We start from the raw sequence: 18,742 nt of genomic DNA, 5'->3' as shown, positions 1-18,742 counted from the left end.
TGGCATATGCAGCATTTTTATGGGGATCTGGGTAACTGGGTTGAAGTTGGCTTCTAGGTTTGTGGTCCACAGGCCCACTGAGCTCCTGATGAAGGCTTTTTGAGTCTTGTTGATGTTATTAGGTTCCAAACACTCCAGGATCCATGTGTGTGGCTTTGAGTCATGGGCATTTTTGTAATCAATCCAGGCGGTGCACAGAGGGGTGTGTTCAGTCTTGTAGTCCTAAACTACAGCTTTGTCTACCAGTAGCTGGTGCTCAGCACTTCCAATGTTCCTATCAGTTCATGTTTGTGCAGCATTCATGTACTGATCCATGTCTGTTATGATGCCAGAAACTTGTATACTTGGTGCTAGCTTGCTAACCAACTAGTAGCTGGATATCATGCTAAATATTGTTGTGTAGTGTTTTTACCTTTGACATATCACTCTGCTATGACGTTAAATTTATCCAAGTTTGATGTGAAAAAAGTTTCACCTGGTTTAATCTGGCTGCTCTAACAAACATTTCATAGTGAGTAGAAATAATGATAGATAGATACACTCTGGTAGATTTTAAATGAATCAGAATGAATGAACAACAAAGACGTGTGAAACCCAGACTTCCTGTCTGTCATTGATCCTTTAAGGGTGTGTGTGTGTGTGTGTGTGTGTGTGTGTGTGTGTGTGTGTGTGTGTGTGGACAGGAGGGAACTCTGGATTACTGACACTGGAAGCTGCTGTCTGACCTGAGCAGAGTTTGAACTTTGAAGGAACTTTCTGAAGGAGAATAACACAGAGACTGACTTCCTGTTTGCTGCTCTGCTGCTGTGAGAAACAGAAGAAATGTCTTCCAGACCAGAGGACAATCTCTGCTGTCCCATCTGTCAGGACGTCTTCAGACTTCCTGTCATTCTGTCATGTAGCCACAGCTTCTGTAAAGACTGTCTGCAGAGCTGGTGGAGGGACAAACCAACACACCAGTGTCCAGTCTGTAAGGAATATTCAAAGTATGATCCTCCTGTAAACTTAGCCCTGAAGAACCTGTGTGAGAGCTTCTTACAGCAGAGAGGTCAGAGAGCTTCAGAGGCTCTCTGCAGTCTGCACTCTGAGAAACTCAGACTCTTCTGTCTGGACCATCAGCAGCCAGTGTGTCTCGTCTGCAGAGATTCAGAAAGACACTCCCAGCACAGATTCAGACCCATCGATGAAGCTGCAGCACAACACAGGAAGCAGCTGGAGGAAGCTCTGCAGCCCTTAAAGGAGAAGTTAAAGGTTTGTGGAGAAGTTCAAGTGAAGTTGGATCAAACAGCAGAACACATTAAGGTCCAGGCCCGACACACAGAGAGGCAGATTAAGGAGCAGTTTAAGAAGCTGCACCAGTTTCTAGCAGAGGAAGAGGAGGCCAGGATGGCTGCACTGAGGGAGGAAGAGGAGCAGAAGAGTGGGCTGATGAGGAAGAAGATGGAGGCTCTGAGCAGAGAGATGGCAGCTCTTTCAGACACAGTCAGAGCCACAGAGGAGGAGCTGAGAGCTGCAGACGTCTCATTCCTGCACAACTACAAGGCTGCAGTGGAAAGAGTCCAGCGCTGCCCCCTGCTGGATGATCCACAGCTGCCCTCAGGAGCTCTGATAGACCAGGCCAAACACCTGGGCAACCTGACCTTCAACATCTGGAACAAGATGAAGGACATGGTCTCCTACAGTCCTCTGGTTCTGGACCCAAACACTGCTCATCCAGAACTCATCCTGTCTGAAGATCTGACCAGCATGAGACCAGAATGGATGCAGAATCTTCCTGATAATCCAGAGAGGTTGGATAATGACTGCTCAGCCCTGAGCTCTGAGAGCTTTAACTCAGGGACTCACAGCTGGGAGGTCCATGTTGGAGACAGTACATACTGGGAACTGGGTGTGTTAGCAGAGTCTGCTCAGAGGAAGAGAAACATACTGTCTGGATCATGGAGAATAGTGTTCTATAACGGTAAGTACACAGCATGGTCACCATCAGCTGCAGACACTGTCCTCTCAGTCCAGAAGAAGGTCCAGAGGATCAGAGTGAATCTGGACTGGAACAGAGGAAAGCTGTCGTTCTCTGATGCTGATACTAACACACACATACACACCTTCACACACACTTTCACTGAGAGGCTGTTTGCAGTTATTGTTAATGATGATGATGATGATTCTCCTCTGAAGATTTTACCAGTGAATGTCTCTGTGAGTGTAGATCAGTGATGAAGATGATGATGATGATGAGGATAAAGCAGAAACTCTTAATTGATGGGATCTCTTTGAAGTCATGTGTTTGTTGTTGAGTTTAGATTTATAATCATCATTTAAAATAAATGTACAGTTTAACAAAATGAAGAATCTGCTGTTGAAGAGTCAACACAATAAAATGAGCTTCATCATCTGTTGTCCTGCTCTTTATATTTTCAACATGTGACTCTTTGTTTGAATCATGTCACTATATACATGTAGTAGCAGGGCAGGAGGGAACTCTGGGAATCTGGGTCACTGATGGTGGATGGACAAACCAACACACCAGTGTCCAGTCTGTAAGAAACATTCAAACTATGATCCCCCTGTAAACTTAGCCCTGAAGAACCTGTGTGAGAGCTTCTTACAGCAGAGAGATCCGAGAGCTTCCTAAACCTCATCCTTTCTGAAGATCTGACCGGCGTGAGACAAGGACAGAGACAGAAGCTTCCTGATAATCCAGAGAGGTTTGATTATTTCTGCTCTGTCCTGAGCTCTTAGGGCTTTAACTCAAGTCTCTTTGATCAGTGATTGATCATCCAAACCCACAGATACATGTGTAAAAACGGACCTGTCCAATCCAGTCTGTTCCTCTGAAGAAGTTCCTCTGATGAAGCCTGGATGTCATTTGAAAATGAATCAGAATGAATGAACAACAAAGAAATGTGAGGCCCAGTGTTCCTGTCTGTCATTGGGCCTTTAAGGGAGTGTGTGTGTGTCTTTAACTTTATGGTCCCGCCCCTCAGCCAACACACCCGAAACAAACCAGGAAACAGGGAGTTATTCTGCGTCACAGAGCAGAGACGAAGACACACTGAGAGACAGACGACAAGACTTTAAAAGCATCTGCAGCAGCAGGACAGGAGGGAACTCTGGGAACTCTGGATCACTGACACTGGAAGCTGCTGTCTGACCTGAGCAGAGTTTGATGAGGACAGAGTGAAAGTGAAAGGAACTTTCTGAAGGAGAATAACACAGAGACTGACTTCCTGTTTGCTGCTCTGCTGCTGTGAGAAACAGAAGAAATGTCTTCCAGACCAGAGGACGATCTCTGCTGTCCCATCTGTCAGGACGTCTTCAGACTTCCTGTTCTTCTGTCATGTAGCCACAGCTTCTGTAAAGACTGTCTGCAGAGCTGGTGGAGGGACAAACCAACACACCAGTGTCCAGTCTGTAAGGAATATTCAACCAATGATCCTCCTGTAAACTTAGCCCTGAAGAACCTGTGTGAGAGCTTCTTACAGCAGAGAGGTCAGAGAGCTTCAGAGGCTCTCTGCAGTCTGCACTCTGAGAAACTCAGACTCTTCTGTCTGGACCATCAGCAGCCAGTGTGTGTCGTCTGCAGAGATTCAGAAAGACACTCCCAGCACAGATTCAGACCCATCGATGAAGCTGCAGCACAACACAGGAAGCAGCTGGAGGAAGCTCTGCAGCCCTTAAAGGAGAAGTTAAAGGTTTGTGGAGAAGTTCAAGTGAAGTTTGATCAAGCAGCAGAACACATTAAGGTCCAGGCCCGACACACAGAGAGGCAGATTAAGGAGCAGTTTGAGAAGCTGCACCAGTTTCTAGCAGAGGAAGAGGAGGCCAGGATGGCTGCACTGAGGGAGGAAGAGGAGCAGAAGAGTGGGCTGATGAGGAAGAAGATGGAGGCTCTGAGCAGAGAGATGGCAGCTCTTTCAGACACAGTCAGAGCCACAGAGGAGGAGCTGAGAGCTGCAGACGTCTCATTCCTGCACAACTACACGGCTGCAGTGGAAAGAGTCCAGCGCTGCCCCCTGCTGGATGATCCACAGCTGCCCTCAGGAGCTCTGATAGACCAGGCCAAACACCTGGGCAACCTGACCTTCAACATCTGGAACAAGATGAAGGACATGGTCTCCTACAGTCCTCTGGTTCTGGACCCAAACACTGCTCATCCAGAACTCATCCTGTCTGAAGATCTGACCAGCGTGAGACAAGGACAGAGACAGAAGCTTCCTGATAATCCAGAGAGGTTTGATAGATTCTGGTCTGTCCTGAGCTCTGAGGGCTTTAACTCAGGGACTCACAGCTGGGAGGTCCATGTTGGAGACAGTACAGGCTGGACGCTGGGTGTGTTATCAGAGTTTGCTCAGAGACAGGGAGACAGAGAACCTGTATTGTGGGTAATGGGGTTCTATAAAGGTAAATACAGAGCAGTGTCACCGTCAGCTGCAGTCACTGTCCTCTCAGTCCAGAAGAAGGTCCAGAGGATCAGAGTGAATCTGGACTGGAACAGAGGAAAGCTGTCGTTCTCTGATGCTGATACTAACACACACATACACACCTTCACACACACTTTCACTGAGAGGCTGTTTGCATATATATGCAATGGGGATGGTTCTCTACTGAAGGCTTTACCAGCAAAAGTCTCTGTGAGTGTAGGTTGATGATGATGATGATGATGATTTCTGTGAAACCCTGTGTTTGTAGTTTAGTTTAGATTGAGTCCATTTAAAATGAATACACAGAATCTTCCTCTGTTTATTTATTGAAAACTAAAATCAAGAGAACACAGCCTGCAGACAAAGGTGTGTGTATGTGTGTGTGTGTGTGTGTGTGAGCTACATCCATAAATATCCTCCATTTTGTGTGTTCCTGCCTCGCCTCTCTTTCATCTGCTGACATCAGGTTTTAATGAGCGCTGTGTTGTGATCATCATTAGTGCTAATGCTTATTATGTGATGCTGTGCATTAAGACTGTGTGTTACAGCACCACACTGGAACAGGAGTGGTCAGTCTGTACAGGTTGGATGATCAGAGCCTCAGTCATCTGTGTGTTTTTATTTGTTTGTTGTTTCTTGTTCAGAGCAGCAGGGTGAGAGTCTGTTAATGAATTTCAGAGGTTGTATAGCAAGACGGGTTTGAGAGAGGGTGAACAAGAAGGGACGGAGCATGATGTTCACTGTATGAGCAAAAGTATGTGGACATCCATCCACAAGCTTTGTTTCTGGTTCCTGTTCAGCCCATTCAGTTTTTCTACAGTCTGATGAAGGGTGATGAGGTCAGAGATCATGTCTTTAAGCTTTTGTTTATCATCTAAATCCTCATTATCTGCTCTGAAGCTGGAAATAATCAATAGGTGATGCAAACAATCCTCCGCTGCAGATCTAGTAGACGGCAGCATAAACATTTACACCTGGGAAACAGCTGCACAGGGTGTCTTGTGGCAGTATATAGAATATAATAGGTCAGTTGCCATGGTAACGCCAAGTGTCGTGGCCTCAGGTCTGAATGGTCCTCTTCTAAATTTATAGTAATATTCCAGCCAGTGGTGGTGGAGCATTCGGATCTTTCTTTTTTCTTTTCTTTTTTCTTTTCGGACATCATCAGATACACTTCCTGTGTTCAGACTCCATCACTGTCAGTGACCCATCCACCCCTCACCAGCATCCAGTCACAGCCGTACAGGTGCCGCCTGTACAGCCATCACTTAGCTAATCCCATAATCCATTGGCCTTCCTTTACTGCTCTTGTACTGTATCCATTCTCTGTAAATGCAATGAGGCCATGTTACTTAAAACTGGAAGAGGTGTGAGGGTACCTGTTTGAGATGTGTATATTTACCAGTAAAAAAAAATCTATAATAAATCTTGATTTAAAATTTGTAAATGTGTTTTTTCCTGACATAAAATTATTGTATTTCAGACAAAGTTTGGAAGGGTTTTTTTTAATGATATTAGATTTTTTTTCTTCATATTTCCTACACACATCTTTGATTTAATCTGTTGTTTAGTGTTGGAGCATATAATCAGAAGGTTTGCAAATATAACAGACGCGTGGACTGTCCCTTTAACGTGGTGCTGTGGTCGAACACGTTGCAGTTACAGACCGTGCAGCTGCTCTCCTCCTCTGTGTGAGAGTGAGACACTCTTTGTGTGTGTAGCACTACAATACTAGGAGACGTGTTTAATAATTCCTTCTGTACATCAGATATTTTCTTTTGCATGAAATCAGATATTTGCCCCATTAATATTCTCCAGTTTCCATTATGCACCAAAAAAACCCCAAAAAACAAAACAAACATTTTATACTTTGACCAAGAAAATGATGCCTGAGAGGCGTTTTACTACTGGGGCTGCAGTCACACCGAGGGGGCCTGCAGCTGACGAAGAGCCACAGTGACCCCTACAGGATGGAGGGGGGGAGGACCTGACGGGGGAGAGAGGGGAGAGAGAGAGGGAGAGAGAGGAAAAAGGAGGAAAGAAAGAAGCTGAGCTGAGGATTAGCTTTGATTGTAAATATTTCACCTGTAAAGTTAAACTAGATGATTCCAAGGACGAAACCTGCACAGAATCCATGCTTTTATTTTGAAGGTGTTTTATACTGAGCATGTGCCGCTGCGTCTTCTTCACTCCGAGGTAGTTTAGTTGCAGTTGGCAGGGATGCAGCACTTGATGTGGCCTTGAAGTGTCGGTGTCTGTGCTCACAGACAGAACAGAACCTGTCTGTGTCCAGTGACAGACTCTGTGTCTGTGCTGCATGTGTCTGGTTGTTTCTGTTTGGATCATGAAGTCTGGGGAAAAATTGTCCATCCTGATAAACCTGATAAAGGATTTTAACTACATTCCTTTTATCAAACTTGTAAATTTTTATGATTCAGGGGAAAATTCTTAATTTTCTTTTTTTAATTTACAATAAAAATGTTATTTATTACACATTTATGATGAAAAAGTGAAATTAAATTCAATCATTTGATATGGAAATCCATTTTTTCTGACATTACAATCAGAATTAGACTTTTTTAAAATGGAATTTTAAATGTTCGGGATATATTTGTCACATATACATACATATATATATATATATACATATATATATATATATATATATATATATATATATATATATATATATATATATACATATATACATATATATATATATATACATATATATATATATATACATATATACATATATATATATATATATATGTATATATGTATATATATATATATATATATATGTATGTATATATATATACATATATACATATATATATCACCTTGTCCCGTTAACTTGGCTGCTTTTCATTCTTTCATTTCTGTAAACAGTGAAGCCTCATCCCTATAAACCTCAGTAAACCCTGTGACAGGGAAACATTATATAACGCTTCGTTTGCTTCAGCAGGTCTGAGAGAGAATGTGCCTAAGACGGCCTGATTATGCAGGTCAGTTTTATAAAAAGACGATTATACAATGGCAATTATGTAATCAGCAGATCAAACGCTGAACAAAAGATAATGGGACAAAGGGTGAAGCATGTAGGCAGGGAGGAAGCGCGGCTGTGAGCGTGCTGCTCTTCAACACTGATGATTAGACAGCTTGCTTTTTGTTGACTGATATATATATATTTTGTAATATTATTGGAATTTTGTCAAACTTTGTGAGGGCATGAAGTTAAAGTGAAACCCACATTCTAAGTGAAAAGGAAATGGTAAATAACGGAGAATCTGACTCACATGTTGGTGTAATAAAATCTTCCCCAAACTCCATCTGTGTGGGAGTAAATGGTGCCGCTTCCACAACAAATGGTTCATTTCAGAGGAGGACATAAAAGTGAAATGTTGTAACTGCTGAAAGGAAGAAAAATGAAAAGACTTTTAGTCTGGGGCTGTTTTATTAGGATTTGAACCGAGTGTTTACCTCCATTAAAGACGAACATGATGGACAGAGGAGATAATAAGATTATTCTTTGGAGATGATCACTGTGTACGTGCCGATTCATTTATAGTAAAAACTACCACGATGTGTGAAAGACGCTTTGACCTGCTAACTAGCTAGCAGCAATAAAGTCGCCTTAATGCCACATCAGAGCCTGGCTGGCTCAACTGTTGGCTGAGACAGGCGCGACAGTCCTGAAAAGTCTTCATGTAGTGTCTCTTTCTGAGATGTCCCGTACAGAACAGCATGGTTAAGCTGCTAGGAGATCGTACTGATCGTTTGGTCCATTGGGGAAGTGCCGTCAGTTCTGTTTGTGCATCTGTTCATAAAACCTTTTCTGCTTTGTCCTCGGCAGCCTGATTGGTTGAAGTTAGCTTGGTGGTTCATCCAATCAGCTGCCAGAATTTCATTTGAAACATGTTCAAATGTCCTTCAAAATAGTCTCCAAGGACGATGATGATTTTGTGGGACAAAACAGGTCAGGTTAGCCAGGATGGGTGAAGAACATGGCGATAGTTCCTGCTAGCTAGAGACTGTTTGTTTTCACATAGACATGGTTCCACCTCCGTTCGGTCGGTGCTGACAGATGGAGTCATAGATCTAGTCCATCTGCTTTGCTCCTACATCAGAGTTCTCCGTTTTCCTGTCAGTCAGTGAATACATCGTGGCCTTTTCTCTGCAACCCGTCTGCAAACTTTTGGCTCATTCATTTCCAAACTGGTGACTTCGAGTCGGCTGTGAAAGAGTTACAGAATCATCCGTGCGTCCACCTGACAGGTTCCACCTGCTCGCCGCTCCAGCACCCCCGTCCTTCCACGTTAACGAGTTTCCACCCGTCCGCCTCCTCCCTCCTGGTGTTTGTCGAGAGGTCGAGGGGTTGCCAACCCAGACGACCGGCGGGGCTTGCCAGAGCAGGTGTTCGTCCATATTGGCGCGGCCGTTAATTACCCAAAGTCCCATGCAACAACGCGGGTGCCGGGCAGGCACCATATTGCCGGCATATCGTCATGACAACACATCAAACAGACACGGCGGGTCCAGGAGTGTAGACTGGAGCCTGTGGTGGTGAATTTTCATGATGATGATCATGAATACAGGGGGAAATAATTACAGCACTGCACTCGCCAAAAACTGCTCTGTGTGTGTCTGTGTGTGTCAGTGTGTGTGTGTTAGTAGTGTGTGTGTTAGTAGTGTGTGTGTGTCTGTGTGTCGAGGAGGGGTACCCAGAGCTTTGTGGCCACCAGAATCCATTCCAGATGAAATGGGATAGCAACACAATTATCTCAAGTCCAATTCTTTGAGGCCTATTGTGTCTGTAAACTGAGCCTGAGCGAAGGATTAATGTGTCTGTGGGCTTTAGAGGGGAGGGAGGGAGGGATGGAGGAGGGGGGGGGGGGGGGGTGGAGGGGGGGGGGGTGGAGGGATGGAGGAGGGGGGGCAGTGGAAAGCTGTTGCTTCATCTCTCAGCTGAATAGACTAAGCTCCAACCATCAGTGAGGTGGAGAGGCAGGAGAGGGGAGGAATCAGATCTGGAGGCAGAAGAAGAAACACAAGAGAACAAAAAACTGTGCTGCATGTAACAAACACATACTAAGAGAGCGAGGGGGGGGCAAAGAGCACAAAAAGAGATGGGGAATCGTCATCACCATAGCAACAGCTTGACAAAAAAAAAAAAAAAAAAAAAAAAAAACACTGGCCGGTCCTCCCAGGATGCTCGACTCCCCTCATCTGGTATAATTTATCATCCAATGATGAAATGACGAGTAAGAGGCCCAATCTGGGAGAGTTTAGATTTTCAGTGTGACGACATGTCTGCCGCCACAGGAGCAGAACTAACAGTCACAGGAGGAGGACGCCTCCCTCTGCAGGAGGGGGCAGCAAGTGTGATATTGGCAGAAAATCCTTCTGTCAGGCAGTGACTGTGACTATCATCCACCAACAACCTGAACCTGTTCAGGTGAGGGCAGCTAAGTCCTCAAAAAGCATATTAGCTGTTCACATACAGCTACTGCTAATAGCTCTTGTAGCAGCAGAAACAGGGCGGAAAAGGGTTAAATACAGGAAGTAAGTCCCAAAAAGGTATCGTAACGTATTCCGCTGCCTTTTTCATAGGAGGCTAAGCTAATACCGAAGTTCCGAAAACCGCAGTTCCTCAAGTGTCCACATGAGGGCTGAACGGGGAACTGGTCACATGACAGAATCATTGTGCCTAAAGTTTGATAAAAACCAACCTTCAGATGTTTTCCACAGTGCAGAGTCTCTCCTCAGCATCCATCTGATTTAGTTTTTTTAGAAATCAATCACAGCACTGCAGCCCCTCTAAAAACCTTTCCACTGGCTGTGGTGTCCTCAGGCTTTTGTAACTCTGCAGGTTTGATGTGCACTGTACAACAACAACAACAACAACAACCTGCCTCTGTCAGATCACCACAATGCACCTGCTGGAAGTCTGTGCCTGGAGGGAGGCGGCTTTTTGTTCCTGTACGGTCAGAAAAACAAACACCAGGGAGGATTTACAGGGTAATATTACTTAGTGTTCTGCTGATGCATGCTGATTGGTCAGTTTTAGGACTGATGGAGACCCTCAGATAGATATCTCTATAGGGGCTCTGCTGCTGCTGCTGGTTGGATGTGTCCAATCAAAATGGAAGATTCTGTAAAGCGTCTTTTGGAGGCAGCCCTCAAGTGGCCACTTGAGGAACTGCAATTACTTCATTGCGCTGGCTTCATTTTGTTTTCAACCCTAATGTTGTTGCTTAGTTTTCCTGTTAAGTGACCTATGCTGGTCATTAGTTGTTTTCTCCAGGGTCGAAGTGACAGCACCCTCTAGTGGCTGTAACAAAAGTATTTATGAATTTAACCATGGTGACAAAGATCCTATAAATTATAAACCACACATCTTCCTAAAACTTGATTAAAACGACACTTGTTTGTCACAGGATTGTTTGTTTCCTCCCTTTTTCTGTTTGTGTGTTGTCCTCGACCCACACTGGACCTCTGACAGACGGGCCAGCAGCCCCAGACTGCTGTCGCTGTGTGTGACAATATGGCTCCTGTTGTGTACAAGCAACACATTGCTGATAGAAGTGAGCTGTAACCTGGACAGAGATGGGCTCTCAGATCACTGACACACACACACACACACCTGTCTGCTGTGTGTCACTCATGTCTGCTGAGTGAAGAATGAGTGTCGCCATCGTCAGGCCGCTACATGAACACTGTGCGATGCTCAGAATCCAGGAGCCATTCATGAACTTTCATAATGCATAGCTGGCTCCCCCTACAGGCTGGAGTCATCTGTTATCTGTGCTGTAAGTGAAGAAGCTTCAGAAACCTTCAGTTGTTCTGTTCTGACATGTCGGATCTTTGTGTGAGGATCTGAAACGCTGAAGTCTTTAAACTGAAGTTAGAACTGATTCTGTTCCGTCTTTTATCGTCTGATGGAACACTTAGTGTTTTAAAAATAATCTGTTTAATCCAGTTATCAGTTGTCTTGTGTCTGTGTGTGTGTTTCTGTGTGTGTAACTTCTGCTTCCGTCAGTGGATCAATAGATGCTCTCATTGCTCACCTGGCTGACCACGCCCACTCTCACCTGTTCCACATTCTCTGATAAATATCAGCTCATTCCTCAGTTGTCTCGTTCATGTTCATGCTGTGAGCTTTGATGCCTCTGTGTGTGTGTGTGTGTGTGTGTGTTATATTAATCACTTCACTGTATCTCATCAGTAGTTTTTCTGGGTTTATTCCTTGTGTTTAATTGCCACAGGCACCATTTGTGCCTCCAGCCTCCCTCATTGTTCCTCCTGTTCATCTTGCAGGCACCCACCACCTCCCCAACTCCAACCTCCACCGGGGGACTCGAGCCTCCTCTCTGGGGCAGGCTCAGACTCTCCCCCCTGCTGAGCGCAGAGCTGCAGGTTCTGCTCAGCCCCACTTGTACCATTTGGAATCTGAGACAGGCTCCAGATTCTCTCTGCCTCGTCATCAGATCCTGTTAATAAATCCTTCCTCCTCTCCGGTCTGTGCTGACGGTCACCTCTCTGCTTTTGCACAGACTTGTTCACAGAGCTCTGTAGACAGATGTGTGTTTGTGTGCCACACTTGTTGCTGTGGTTTTGCTCTCACTGAGCTCTCTTTGCTGGCACTGATGTGACGGTAACTTTTTTTGGCTGCACAGACTGCCTGCAGCAAACATCGTGTCTACTCTGTTTAATATTTTGGAATAACAACAGCAACAGAGCGGCTTCACCTCTTGACGTCTACTGCACAGACCCAAACCCTGAAGTGTCCTGGGATATTTTGGCGTCAGTGGTTCAGTGGCCACCCTTCGAGTTTCCTTCGAAGGGTGGCTGGGCGCTCCCTTAGAGATGGGGTGAGGGGCTTGGAGTAGATCCGCTGCTCCTTCAGCTGAGGTTGCTCGGGCATCTGTTTCGGAGACCCCGGGGTAGGACCCAGGACATGGTAGAGAGAGACGATGTCTCTTGGCTGGCCTGGGAAAGCCTCGGGATCCCCCCAGAAGAGCTGGAGGAAGTGTCCGGTGACAGAGAAGAGTGGGCGCCCCTGCTTAGACTGCTGCCCCTGTTAACCCGGCCCTGGATAAGCGGCTGAAAACGGATGGATGAATGGGCGGGCGGAGGTGGAACCACGTCGTCCATCTGTATATGTGGACAACATATACAGACACGTTTGTGATGATTTATGCATACGTGCTACATGCATGTACGTTTATCTGACCAAACTTTCTTTCAAACTTGTCCCGGCTTCATATTGTGTAGAACGGTTAACGACTCAGAAACGGCAGGAAGAATAATTTCCTCTGACTGAGATTCAGATCTTTCCTCCTGTGTCTGTGCCGTGTGATTTCAGGGTCCTGTGGACAGCCCGAGCTCACACTTAAGAGATGTTTATTGATCGCTCAGCTCCTGTGGATTTCCAAATTGACCAGAAGAAAAGCCTGCGGTGTTTAATGAGTGACCAGCAGAGTTAAAATTCTGACCCGGAGCAGATCCCTGCCACCAGCCCCCAATTTGAATTTTAAGGCTTTACGTTCATTAACGTCCACACGTCCCTCCGTGGCTCTGTGATCAGGCTCTGCCCGCTCTGTGTGAGGGGGGGACGAGGATTAAAAAACAGCAGCAGTTATTTTGACAGAACTTTTAACAATCAGAGGAGGCTCCAGTGAAGCACGCGGAGCATGACTAACGATGACGAGGTTGTCAGACTTTGTTGAATCTCTTTCAGGGAGGCAGACGGGGGCTCGTTCAGGGTTCTTTGAATATGCAGCGTTTTTGTGAAGAGTCCTTGTGCCGTGGTTTGAAAATATGTTATCAATAGACCATGTCTGAGCTGGAGTGCCGTTTCATCGCGTATGGATATGTGTAGTCTTTAAAGAATCAATGTCACTGCGGCACTCTGCATTGTAAAAGCTTCCTTTTTAAAAAGGAGTCTGAATGGCAGAGAAAATCAACAGTTTGACGGTGACAGCTGCGTGCTGTAATTACTTTAGAAATTAAGGACTTCTTTAATGTGAAGGATGTTTTTCAGACAACTTTTATTTTTTAATTAAACTGCATTTGCATCCGTTTATTAAGCCTCACGACGACTGGAGTCCATCCTGTTTTTTGTGAACATGATGTCTTAAAATGACTAATGCTAGTGCTAATGTTCAGGTGGTTTGAAAGAAAAACTGATTAAAATCTGGTGGTTGGGGGACACTGTGTCCTCACCTTAGTTCCAGTCACATGATGACAATCAAATTCCTCAGAACCACTGGCACAGATGTTCACTAGGACTGATTACTTTGAATCTGCAAAACTCTTCACATCCAGGAATATGAGGGTTTTGGTTTTGGTACTTTTCGGTATGAGAAGAACAAAAACATGCAGTTCCTCTAGTAGCCACTTGAGGGCTGGCTCCAAAAGTGAGCCGATCCAATAGTCCTCTATGCTAAGCTGTCCAACTTTCCAGCAGAAATAAGCATGTTTACGAACGCGGCCCAAACATCTCGGCCCAAATCGTTTTTTTTTTGTTTTTTAAGCGTAAGAAATGAGTGTGCGGTGAGTGTGTGTGAAGACAAAAAAAAAGGCAAAATCATGTGTCACACAGCGAAAGCGTATGAGTTGGCAGCTCTGCACCGAGGGGACAGGAAGTGCTAACATGCTAACAGGTTTCCAGGTTTTAGGACTCCTTTCTGCTGTGTTCTTTATGGTATTTTGGGGCTCATGCTGTGTTTCAGACAAAGGAAGTCGGATATTTCAGGGCAAAACTTGTGATTGGAATGAAAGAAGGAATTGATTTGATTGATGGAAGCTTGATTTGATTAAAATGGTCCGAGCCACATTCATCAAACTGTATTGAAAGCGCTGTTGCTTTGATAATCTTCAGCGCTCACAGCACAGAGCTGACGTCTTCACGGCAGTGTTTGGTATTTAATAGAAACTAAACTTTCTTTTCTTGGCTGAGACAAGATGAAGACAAACAGGTCAATACCATCACAATTATCAGAGAGAATGGGGCAATGGTTGTGCAGAAAAGTGAAGGATACAGATATTTTCTTCATCTGTGAGAAACATTAGACATGAAGGAAAGAATCCCCACTGTACGAGCAAATGAAAATACATTTCATCCTGAGTGTGAACTCACGCAGGTGGATTCCTTCCTGCTTTCTTTCACTGTAAAAGCAAAGGCAACAGGCCTGTCTGTCTGTGTCTATTGTGCCAATGCCGTGATGGAATTCCTTCAGCCTTGGTACGAATGTTTGTTTGGACTCACGGATGAACTGATTAGAATTTGCTGGTCAGAGGTCAAAGGTCACTGTGGCTGTAGAAGTCAAGATGTCATGTGATAACTGTGACAAAATTTGGTGGTTTTGGGTGTTGGGTGTCATTGATGGAGGGTTCCTGTTAACCCTGGCAACTTAACAAGCGAGTGCTGCAGGCACATCCTCATGTGCAGGAACATATTTGTGCAAAAGTACAAATACCCAGCAAAATATATACTCAAGTAAAAGTAAAAGTGCTACATCAACAATCCTACTTAAGTCAAAGTCTTAAGTACTTTTAAATGTACCTAAAGTATTCAAAGTAAAAGTACTCACACACTGAATATATATGATTGATTTCCATTGCAAAGGATCTGAACAGGTTAAAATAATCAAAGTAAAATGGAGCATGTGTAGTTAATGTCCATGTTCAGTCCAGAAGCAGCTGTGGACAGGTCTGTGTGTCATGAGGCAGGCTGTGGGCATCAAGTGAACAGAGAGGCTGCTGATAACAAACAGGCATTCAGCATGTTTACTGTGTCAGTGTTCCTGCTGTAGATTCATGTGATGATTCATGTTCATCAGACATTCATGGATGGACCTGTGTTAGCAGACAGCAGCTAACTAGTTAGCTCACTGAGCCAGAGCACCGGCATCATGACTGAGGCTCATTATAGAAACACAGCTGGCAGCGTGACACCACCTCCATGCAGAGTCTGACCTCACATCAGTCCACACTGTGTTCATCACATGGAAAAAGGAACTACAGACACTGGAGACATGTAGTGGAGGAGAAAGTACAGGTGACAGCTGCAGCATGGAGTCAGAGGAGAAAGTATGAGCTGTTATTTTTACTTGAGTATAAATACATAAAAATTACTTAAGTACAGTAACAAAGTACAAATACTTAGTTACTTTCCACCAATGAAATTAGACAGCACTCATTAGTCTATGCTAGGGATGTCCCGATCCGATCACGTGATCGGAATCGGACATTACCTCCCGATCAGGACTCGGATATATATTAATTAGGGCTGTCAAAGTTAATGCCTTCTGTGCAGGGTGGTTCTGTGTCTTGTAGTGTAGGGGTATGACAGCTGCTTTTGGCACAACAGGTCCTGGGTTCGAGACCTCGATGTGCTGCGTGTGTGAAATCTCCCAGTGTGGCGACACACACACACAGGTTTTGCCATAATGATCGGATCGGGACTCTGTATCGGCAGATACTCAAAATCAAATGACTCAGACTCGGACTCGAGGGCAAAAAAATCAGGACATCTCTAGTCTATGCATTCCAGCTCATATGAGCCCCTGGACCTGGACCTGCTCTGTGTTCCAGGACCTCCTGCTGCACTTCACCTGGACCTTCAGTGGTTTGACCCTGCCTCTGATTAAACATGAAGTTCTTTCAGCAGCTTTGATGTGGTAGAGAAGTTCAAACTGTAGATGGTATGTTTATTCTTAGCCATTGCTAATGCCAATATATAAATCCACCCAATATAAAGTTCACATCTCCTGACCTTCAGATTTTCCTTATAATGTGAAGAAGAGTGAGGCAAGACCACAAATTCACATTAAGATGTGACAGTAATAACCCAGAGTAATGTAACAGTGATAAAATAACAGCAGTCCGTCACAGACAGACTCTCCAGCCCGGATTGGTCGTCTCATTTTCTGCTGATAGGACTCAGTGACCCTTCAGGGAGACATTTTAGAGAACATGAATCCTCTGATCCTCTAATCAGAGAGGTTAATTAGAGAGAAATCAATCATCTGGCAGCTGTTTATTGGACCTAAAATGATGAAACCACTCAGTGAAATAAAATCTCCTTTGCACACAGCAGTCTGCTTCAGGTGCAGACATTTAAAAAGCTGCTTAAAAGTTGAGGAAAAATTATAATAAAAGAACTTTTGTCCTTGTGACATTTTTTATTATTATTTTTTTAACGGATAACTTCTGGATGCTTCTGTTTCTGTTTTGAACAAAGCAGCTGGAGAGCATTTTATCTCCTCACACACAGTTGTGTTTCCCCCACTGCAGACCAAAACCGCTTTTAACTTTTTAAGAGTGAGCTGCGACAAAAGACAGCGGCTTTTAAATGCAAAGAGGAAGAAGAAGAAGAAGAAGAAGAGGAGAAAAGGGCGAGGGGGGGGGGAAATAAAATAAAAAATACCAGCATGGAGATGAGCGATACAGCAGCTAATTGTGTCCTGGGAGATAAAGACGGCAGCAAAAGAGAGAAGCAGAAACTCCCTCTTGGTTATCAGCCTCCTTCTGAGACGGCGGCGGGCTCCGAGTTTCCTCTGTGAAGACAAAAAAAATAGAAAAGCTTGTTAAAAGGAAATAAAAAAGGTGTGAGGAGGCACAAAGGACGCTTATCCACCTTTCAGTGAGCCGACAAAAGGAAAAAAATCTCAGCTCTGGCTAATTACAACCGAGGTGATGAAAGAGACGGAGGAGACAGAAAATCCCTCCTTTTTCTCACCTGAGAGGCGGTGCAGAGGTCAACAGCTGCCCCCCCCCCCACCCTGAAACTCCATCCTGTGGAGGGCGGCTGATTTGATGGACATGGAGGTGATTAGTGGACGCTCGCCGCCTCAGAATGAAAAACTGTCTCCCAATCAAATGAAGGCAAAGTGCCCTCTGAAAAATCCGACTCGGAGCGATTTAACCTTTTTTTAACTTTGAGATGTTTGAGACACATAATGGCTCCGGATGAGGAGGCGCAGCACATCCAGGCAGGTTCTGTAAAATCCCGGCTGGGCCTCTGTCCAAGCATCTGATGTGTTAATGTTCTGGCATGGCGGCGGCGTTTTGTGATTAATGAAAGTTGTGTTTTTCTTGCAGGGTTTATGTGTGTGTGTGTTTCTCAGCAGCAGCCAGAACAATTAAAATGATCAAACAGCCGTTTAGAGATCTGCAGGGAGCCGCACTTCATCATGTGTAAACTGAGGATTATTTGTTGTGATAAGTGTGAGTTTGCAGCACATAAACAGGATTAAGCAGAAAGAAGCTCATGTTGATCAATAGAAAATGTGTCTGATGTCGCTGAAGCTGCTGTGTTGTTTTGTCAAAGATGTCTATAGCTTGCTAACGGGCTAGCTGCAGACTGACTCGTTGGTAGGAACGCGTGTGTGTTTTTTTTTTTGTCCCGTGTCCGTTTTTAAACTCGGGGCAAAGCTGTCGTAGTTCAACGGTTGTTTACATACGGCTTTTGTGCACGACCCGGACACTGTCCCTGTGAACCGGAAGTATCACTTCACTAGCGGGATTCGCTAGCTGCATTTGCGTTCAGACCTGAGTGAGATGTAAACCAATCCGGCTAGATCCACCTCTGAGAGATGGACTGACATCAATCTGGATATATCCAGATACGCAATGTTCAGACTCAGAAAAAAACCTGAATCCCACTTTCCGGATTGTTTTCCCCACCGTTCACACTGAAGTCATTCCAGCTAGAGTAGGATTGAGCCCAGACAGCCTTTAAGCTGGATGCGTTCAGACCTATTTTCAAATCTGGCTAGCACACACTTGTACGCACTCAATCCGGCTTCATCCAGCATGTTTGCGGTCCTCCAAACCACTAGGTGGTGTAATATACAGAGTCTGTTCACGCCGCGGTAGGACTGCGTGTGCGCATGCGTCATGCGGTTTTTTTGTCCCCTGTTGCACTCCGTGAACCGGAAGTAGCACATCGCTAAACGGAAGTAGCATGTCGCTAACAGGAAGCTAGATACACCTCTCGTGGGTGGATCTAGCCGGATTGAAATCAAACTGGATATAGCTGGATTCGAGGTGTTCACACTCAGACAAAAACACATCTGGATTGATCTGGATGCGGCCTAATCCTGCTTAAGCCACATTTTTTTCCCCAGTGTGAACGGAGTAAGTGTGAACGAGTCATAAAGCATTATCTTATCTTATCTTAGATGGTGTAGTGGGCCAGTGTCTAATTGCACATGCTCCATGCATTCTTCTCTGTTTTTGCACCACTAACAGGCCTGGCATATACTCAACCATGTTCTCAGTGGATTTGTGTGTTGTTTGTCTTGGCTGGT

At 44.8% G+C, this 18,742-nt stretch overlaps 1 protein-coding gene across 2 annotated transcripts; it reads left to right on the top strand.

Moving 5' to 3' along the window:
* Window positions 1-754: 754 nt before the first annotated feature.
* On the top strand, window positions 755-5,864 carry LOC114442368 (nuclear factor 7, ovary-like). 2 transcript variants are annotated; one of them, XM_028415848.1, is made up of 2 exons: window positions 755-2,126; window positions 4,568-5,864. In XM_028415848.1, exons 1-2 carry the CDS (start codon window positions 823-825, stop codon window positions 4,644-4,646), a joined length of 1,383 nt encoding a protein of 460 aa, XP_028271649.1. In that variant the 5' UTR covers window positions 755-822; the 3' UTR covers window positions 4,647-5,864. The 2 variants fall into 2 exon arrangements, with proteins under 2 accessions (XP_028271649.1, XP_028271648.1); XM_028415847.1 differs by lacking the exon at window positions 4,568-5,864 and having other exon boundaries at window positions 755-2,255.
* Window positions 5,865-18,742: the final 12,878 nt, after the last annotated feature.

Source organism: Parambassis ranga, chromosome 10 (genome assembly GCF_900634625.1).
Source record: "Parambassis ranga chromosome 10, fParRan2.1, whole genome shotgun sequence".
Taxonomy (NCBI): domain Eukaryota; kingdom Metazoa; phylum Chordata; class Actinopteri; family Ambassidae; genus Parambassis; species Parambassis ranga.
This window is presented reverse-complemented; position numbering and strand designations above follow the sequence as displayed.